The sequence below is a fragment of the Priapulus caudatus genome, unplaced genomic scaffold, assembly GCF_000485595.1.
Source record: "Priapulus caudatus unplaced genomic scaffold, Priapulus_caudatus-5.0.1 Scaffold611, whole genome shotgun sequence".
NCBI lineage: Eukaryota > Metazoa > Priapulida > Priapulimorpha > Priapulimorphida > Priapulidae > Priapulus > Priapulus caudatus.
Genome location: NW_014577672.1, coordinates 148,396 through 156,646, shown reverse-complemented (window position 1 = coordinate 156,646; position 8,251 = coordinate 148,396). Strand labels below are relative to the sequence as shown.

The window sequence follows — 8,251 nt, the reverse complement described above, 5'->3', positions numbered from 1 at the left end:
ACTGAAGTCGGGAATTCGTTGCTGCACTGTGGTAGACTGATTCCAGTAGAAGCTGGCCTGAAGTAGCACTCGTTTGACATGCTGGAACAGTGCTGGCTGCTGCTTGTGTAGGTGGGAGGTTCTCCAACATTCTGCTTCCAGTGGTGAATAGGCGATGCCGGGCCTCGTTGACACCATCTGCACCACATCCCTTGCTGTACATGAGAACAACTAGGCATTCGATCCGCTGCATATGTATCGACTCAAGAGTGAAGACATCAGGGTTTTGCGTGAGGGTCACCAATGTGTCGGTTAACTCTGTTAAGCTGGTCCATGCTGCCCAGGCAGTCTTCTTTCCACAACCAAAAAACTATTGGAAAAAAAAATTTGAAATGTTGTATTACACCCGGTTAGGCTGTGGAAGAGGGATAGTGCGAAGGATTTTGAAGGACCAAGCTTGGTGAAGATGGATACAAAACAGCCTATATCCGAACCGTGGATGGCGATGTTGTTGTTTTGGCAGTCCGATTTTTTGAGAATTTCGGCCTATCGGAGCTCTGGGTAGGCCTCGGTAGCGGCAAACATTACCGTGACATTCCCGTCCATGTCATCTTTACCAAGCTTGGTTCTTCAAAATCCTTCGCACTACCCCTCTTTCACAGCCTAACCGGGTGCGATACAACATCACAGTTTTTTGGTTGTGGAAAGAAGACTGCCTGGGCAGCATGGGCCAGCTTACCAGAGTTAACCGACACATTGGTGACCCTCACGCGAAACCCTGATGTCTTCACTCTCGAGTCGATACATATGCAGCGGATCGAATGGCTAGTTGTTCTCATGTACATGTGGTGCAGATGGTGTCAACGAGGCCCGGCATCGCCTATTCACCACTGGAAGCAGAATGTTGGAGAACCTCCCACCTACACAAGCAGCACTGTTCCAGCATGTCAAACGAGCGCTACTTCAGGTCAGCTTCTACTGGAATCAGTCTACCACAGTGCAGCAACGAATTCCCGACTTCAGTGAGTGGGGCTGGAAAAAAGATGGTACGGGTGCCTGGCAGCCGCTATGGACTACACTCCGTGACGCTTCAGAAGCATGCACCCTTCTGCTGCACTGCAGCTGCCTCAAGTCATGCACAGAAAGGTGCAAGTGCAATCGCGCCGGTGTCAGGTGCACGATGCTCTGCAAATGCGAGAGCGGATGTAGCAACAACGTTGACAGCAACGACTAGTGGGACTTAATGCTAAAATGTATGGGCACAGGCCATACATATATCGAGAGCACTGTTGTGCTCAGTTGAACTTACTGATTATATAACTGGACACAAACCATGACAGTAATCACTTCTAACCAAAGATTCCATATCGGAAAGCCTACCTTGCCTGTTGTATTTGTCTCTTTATACACAACTGTGTAACTGTAACTATGTTAACCTAACATACATGTAGGAATAGATGACCAATATGGAATAGACAAATCAAGCAAATTATAATTCTTGTTGAAGCCATGTCCACCATTGTCCACCATGTTTGAGCTTCGTAGAATAAAAATTTACAAGAATATTTGGTACTTAAATCATTCCTTTTATTATTTCCTTACGATAATGTATGTCAGTATGTTTATGTGTGCATGTTAATGATTAATAACCCTCAAATTAGTTTTATTCCAACATTACATCTCCCCAAAGATAGGAAGAGATTAGAAAATCTAAGTATACACATCATAGCATTTGCCCGTATGGCAGCCATATTGGATTTGACCATTGTAACAGCCCAAAGAAACCTCAAATCGATGTAAGAGCATCATAATCAGATTCTCTAACCCCGAAAACCCCATAAATATATAAACTTTTATCATACTAGCTCTTTCTCTTTTGGAACTACACTTGATCTTTAGCTCAGATGGCGGCCATTTTGGATTTGCCCAATATGGCGGCCCCAGGGGGCGCCCTTCTTGGCGCCCGGCAGAAATCGTAATAGTATGGTATAAGCTACCTCTGGACCAAATTTGGTACTTTTAGAAGAATCTGCACCAAAATATCCCTAACAGACCTGACTAATAGACATTCTATCCCTAATCATATAAGGGTGCCATATATCGGAGTGATGTACCAAACTACTTATGACCTGTCATAGAGGAGTCTCAACTTACTTTTAGTTGTCGTAGCAGTACCTACTTAATTTTTTCACATTCTAGATCAGTTCTAGCCTACTTTTACACAACACCGGAATGTCCCAAACTTACTTTTTTATGTTCTACGGGTACCTACGTACTTTTCCATGTCACGGAGTAGTCACAACCTACTTTTACATTTCATAGCAGGGTCCCAAACCTAATTATTCATTTCCAGTCCGTCCCATATCCGTGTTAGCTCCCATCTTACTTTTACCTTGCATATCAGGGTGCCATCTATCTATTTCATGTCCAGTCGGGCCCCATATCAGTGACAGGTTCCAACCTACCTGTTTACACAACGAAAATATGTCACAATTAACCTACTCTTCAGTGTCAGAGTCAAAACTCGAATAGCGAATTTGGTCCAGTACGGGAGCATAATTTTTGCACGTGCCTCGCTTATTTACAGTCTACGGTGAGTTTGAACCTGAAGTATATTGCACCTGCGGGCCACGGGGAAGCAAAGATCGAAGCTAATCAGGCTGGATCACTGCAGGCTGGAGTCACCGACAGCTCTGGTGGTAAGCACTTCAGCAGAAACACGTCTCAACACATGCCTGCAGAGGCGGTCAGTGTCACACCATGTGAATAATGCCAATCTTACCCCTGTTTGTGGATACGTAGTGTTATTTTATTATTTATTTACGATCGGACTAAATGACACTTTATGCCTGTGGTAATAAATTGTGTAATGGTCATAATTGTCAATATATGTTCCAATATATTATATTAGTGCATCACGTGATAAATCGTTGAAATTCCATTGGATAACGCAGCAGGCACTATTAGCAAACTGCGCAAAATAGTGAATGACTTAATATTTTAATGGTTCCTCCGCTTCCCTCTTCACACCCTATGCGCCCCCGCCTCTCAGCTCTGCAATCTTTGTGTTCGTTGTTCTCTGCTCCCTAGATATATGTAAATGTTCAGTGGCGGATCCAGGATTACGAGGAGGGGGGTGTGAAACACAGACGGGGGGGGGGGTATGGGGGTCCTCCCCCCGAACATTTTGAAAATGTAGATCGCAGGAGATGATATTTGAGGCACTTTTTAGTACATGTACAGCCTTCGTTCTGACTACGACAATTCTCTTTTTAGTAGAACAATTTATTTTATTTTTTATTATTTTAAACTTTAATTTGGATCAACAGGGGGGGGGGCATGGCCCCCTTTGGCCTTCCTAACTACGCCACTATATTACACAATGATCATGATTATATAAATAATAATTTTGCTTGCACTGTATTTTCCAGACAGCCTCTCTTGAGTTACCCAGCTATATTCGGTGTGGTTATATGATCAAGGTATCGATATAGATCAATATCCCACATCTGAATCCTGCAATAATGTCTCTAGAGGTGTTTGTTGGAAATGCTGTCAATGTGCCAAACATTGAGAAAGTTGGGAAAAGTGATCCTTACTGCACAGTGGAGTTTTTAGGTAAGACCATTGCTTAATATCATTTATTTAAATGATTAATTTTAATGATTATTATAAATGCATGCACTATGCATTGACAGCTAGTGGGTGTATTTGGAGCAGTGGCTTTTTGATATCTAATTATATTATTGACAGTTTAGAACAATTTATATTTTACATGTTCTGCAGCTTTTCTTACATGCATGTAGGTGTTTTATTACATTACATGCAGGTGTCAAGAAAAAGACCCAAGTACAGAAACAGAATTTGAATCCAGTGTGGAATGAGGTAATTCATGCACGTGCATGTGCATGTTCTAGATATGTCTAGAAATATTGCCTGATAGCATGATCACATATCTATACAGGATATACTATATATATATATATATATATATATATATACATACACAAACCCACCCCACACTCTTCCTCTTTCCAGGATATCCTGTGATGACACAATGCAGGAAGCATACGTGGTTATCTTGTTGTAACGATGCACCCACACTCTAACCTACCTATTAGTGTGTGCGTGCGTGCGTGCGTGCGTGCGTGCACGAGTGCATGCATGTGTGTGTAGAAACAATTGATGTTTTCTCATTCATTTAGGTTTTTTTTCTCCAAGTTAAAATCATTAAAGTCACGTTTCCAATATAGTTTGTCTTCAAAAGTTCAATAACCAATTCTTATATTTATGTAGAAATGTTTGCATGGCTATTTGGCATGCATGCAGGAAAGGAGAAGGGTATTCACTGCAGTATATTCAATGTGGTATTCATATCAGCAGACAGGATAAAAGTGTGGTAGCAAATATCCTCGAGGTAAGAAACTGGCAGGTGGGCTGGCAGGCAGGCAGGCCGGCAGGCAGGCCGGCAGGCAGGCCGACAGGCAGACAGGCAGGCAGCCAAGCACACAGGCAGGAAGACAGGCAGGCAGGCAGACAGGCAGGCAGACAGGCAGACAGCCAGACAGGCAGAGAAACAGACAGGTTGGTAGTCTATTAGGCAACCAGGTTGACAGCCAGACAGGCTGCTGGCTGGCTGGCAGAGAAGCATGCAGGCAGGCAGGCATGCAGTCAGGCAGACATGCAGGTAGGCAGGTAGAAAGCCGAGCAAGATATATGTATTTTTGTATGCGATTCTTAGAACACATCTGCCTATTTAAGTATTTATTTTGTCATCATTTCTGTGCAATCTGTAGGGTGCGAAATTAACGGGGGTCCGGAGTCAAATACTCTCTGATTTACTAGCCACGTTCACACGTAGCAACAAATTCCGTATTTAGCGTTCACACAAGGCTAAAATGCGCAGTCCAACAAATACGGAATCTAAATAGATTCGGTATTTGTTGAAATACGCGGCTTCCCAGATGCCGAATTACTTCTCGTGCTTGAGAAATTCCGAATCTCTTGGACGGCGTATTTCTCTCGTGTGAACGCTATAAATACCGAATTTCTGAAGCCACGTATTTTATAGACTGGTCCGCGCTTGACAGTTACACTTGCGAAACGCGAGTGGAACTGTCGAGCGCGGACCAGTCTAAGTATTTTATTGGCAGTTGCTGTGCACTGATTGTTTATTTCGCATGATTGTTCGCTTGGACACATTGTTTTTTTTTCATTGTACTAAAAAATATGGCATGGATTGCAAATATGGCATTTCTGAAGCCGCGAAACAGAGTGTGAACGCTCGGTCGCGTATTTGTCTCAGATTTGATCAGGTTTTATCTCGCAAATACCGAATTTTATAAATACGGAGTCTCGTGTGAACGCAGCTATTGTCGGACTCCCTGATTTGACATATGCAGGAGATGTGACTTCCTGAAAATTCTGCCATACTAACTAGTTTGTTCCGGAGCACGGCTTCGCGGAATTACTGTATTTTTTCAGCTAATGTCTAAAGAAAATTTGGCAGACGTGCAACCAAGGCCGTACGCAGGAAATTTTCTGTAGGGGGGCAAAGGTACTCCCCATGCCCCCTGTGCCCTAACGTTTCGCAATTTCACATTTATTTATTTAAAGTGTAATATTTCTTTGATGATTTAAGATAACCTTTTGTCACATTTCTATTTTATTTCTAAAAGTGTACAGTATTTGTCCCATTAAAAGGCATACTCTAAAAATCTCTAGGGGGGCAACTGCCCCTGCTGCCCCCATGCTGCGTACGGCCATGCGTGCAACTGCATGAATTTAAAAAAAAGCACATGCGTTCTTGTTAATATGTTTAATTTTGAACCTCAGACTGCGGACTCCCTCATTTTGCTGCGGACTCCCTCTTTTTGAGGTAGGGACTCCGTTGGACTCCCTTGTTCAAAAGTTAATTTCTACACCTGAATCTGTGTTTAAAGAAAAAACTTGTAAAAGCACAAGTATGGTGAACCATAGTTGATTACAAATGTGATTATACAGTCTTGTAAGTAAATATGAAAAACCCAGCCAGTCGTGATTTAGAAAATTGTGATTTCTACTGCAATAACCTATATATATAGAAAAGTCCATAAAAAGTAACCAATCCTGCTCAAAAATTACCAGTGCCGAAATGGAGGATGCATGGGCCGCTATTTCTACTAATAGATTATACAGTGCATTTATATTGTGTGTATAATTTAGTAAGTATTAATTATTAAGTATAATATTGTATGTGACATTCATCTATGCTTGCAGCAATTGGTGTTCACCCTGGCTGATAAACCGCTAAGCTCCTCAGACAAGATCGACGTTTATGTAAAGGATTGGGAGCGCGTGGGTAGAAACAGGTAAGCACAATCAAACCTCTCTTAGCTGACACCCTCGTAAGGCGGACACCTGTCTATAAAGGACACATTTGGGCTCTTTCTTGAGCGGCATATATGAAGTAAAGCAACCTTTATAGAATGGACATCTATTTATAAGTGACAAGTTCGAGTGTTCCCTGGTGTGAACCTTATATACACGCTTGATTGTATGTGCCATGTACAGCACTTCTATCTGTAAATGTTTTATCTGGAGTATTGGTGAACTTGGAGTATAAGGTCTTTTTCTTCTATTCCTGCTCCAGTGAAGGAAGAATTGACACATTTTCCTGATAAGCTTGTCAGGTAGTTAAGGGGGTTTATGTCGGGCTTGCGAGCCGACTCGACTGGAAGCAACTGGATTTTGAGCAACTGGAAGCGATTGGCAGCGACTATAGTTGCGCAGATAATATAAGGTCTATGTCTCCCTGACCTCTGTTTGACCTGGCTTGTTTAGCTATTTCTGACTAATATATATATATATATATATATATAATATATATAGGGTTAGGGTTATAGGGTTAGTCAGAAATAGCTAAACGAGCTTGGTCAAACAGAGGTCAGGGAGACATGGACCCTACGGGCACTAGTTGCGTCCAGTTGCCCACTGTTCTATTCCGAGCAACTAGTGGCGGCCAGTCGCAGGCAGTCGTATCGCAGTCGACCGACCTAAGCACTGCAGTCGCAGTGAATTGCACCCAGTTGCTTCCAGTCGAGTCGGCTCGCAAGCCCGACATAATTAAGCCCCCCTTTATAGTCAATCGTCATTGTCATAAGTCGTTCTAAAAGACATTACTTAGTAATGAAGTGATGCAAAGTCGATGATGTAGCATGCATGCATGAAAATCGTGTATAAACATGTATAGCTTGACCAACCTAGCAAGGGAGAGGGGTGCTGTAGTTATCTTGCTGAAGTGGCTAGGTTAGTCTCCATGTCAGAAAGGGGAATTGAAAAAATCTTTGTTTGGAAAATCGTGGCTGATGATATGATCAGTCCGAAGCATCCAAATGTCTCTCCACACTGCCCCACTACACAGTTGCTAAAGAGTCCCACCCAATTCTTTACCGCAAGTTAAGATTTGACGAAGAGTGGCCTAACTACTTGGCCGAGATCCGTGTGATATATTTAGTCCCAGCCACATGTGGCAGCTGGGGATGCTACGTGGAGGCTGTGGTGCTCCCTCGCATCATCATCGTCTTGGCAGGTGATGCCGCAGGGAAATTCCCAGCGTCAGATGCATAAATGTGTTTTTGTATGGAGCTGGGTCCGTGCACGGGAACACGTAAATACAGATGCAGGCGTGGTCAGAGAACCGCCATGATTAATATACCATATGATATGCTATATGTATAAATTAATACAAGGTTACACACATATGGGCTGCAGTACCAGATTGTGATTTTTGTCATTTTTTAAATGCCACGTTATTCTTGCAATTTTGTTATTTTGGATATTAGCTGGATCACTGATCGCGTTTATGGTTTAAAGGCAGAGTTGAAGGTGAGATGTCACGTACTTCTGTAGACACTCCAACAGCTATAGATTCAAGATAATTTTTGTTCAGATAATGTTTTAAGTGTACATATAGCCTTGTGAAACTTCTGAGAAAACTCTCTAGAATCACAAACAAGTACTTGTCCTATTTATCACTGTAATCGCATCTACGTTGTACTTTTATTCGAATATCTTGATGAGTAACATCTGCTTTGTTTCTTACCTACAACGTTGATCATATTACAGCAGCTTGTCAATGTTCGCAAAGTTTGGATTTGATGAATTATGTTTTCGATGGTTTTTATGAATGTCATGGTTGTCTGTCTCTCTCTCTCTCTCTCTGTCTCTCTCTCTCCTCCTCGTCCTCCTTCACCTCCTCCTCTTCCTCCTCCTCCTCCTCCTCCTCCTCCTC

At 42.6% G+C, this 8,251-nt stretch overlaps 2 protein-coding genes across 5 annotated transcripts in view; both read left to right on the top strand.

Moving 5' to 3' along the window:
• Positions 1 to 6,333, top strand: part of LOC106812135 (dysferlin-like) — a 15,098-nt gene extending 8,765 nt beyond the window's left edge. For all 4 annotated transcript variants that reach the window (XM_014815927.1, XM_014815925.1, XM_014815923.1 and 1 more), the window contains 3 exons: positions 3,411 to 3,597; positions 3,809 to 3,864; positions 6,238 to 6,333. In XM_014815927.1, coding sequence (XP_014671413.1) covers positions 3,504 to 3,597; positions 3,809 to 3,864; positions 6,238 to 6,333 — 246 coding nt within the window. In that variant the 5' untranslated portion in view covers positions 3,411 to 3,503. The remainder of the gene's footprint in view (positions 1 to 3,410; positions 3,598 to 3,808; positions 3,865 to 6,237) is intronic.
• LOC106812133 (dysferlin-like) overlaps positions 2,567 to 8,251 on the top strand; it is a gene marked incomplete at its 5' end in the record, with an annotated part of 51,816 nt that continues 46,131 nt past the window's right edge. The window contains 1 exon segment of the mRNA XM_014815921.1: positions 2,567 to 2,678.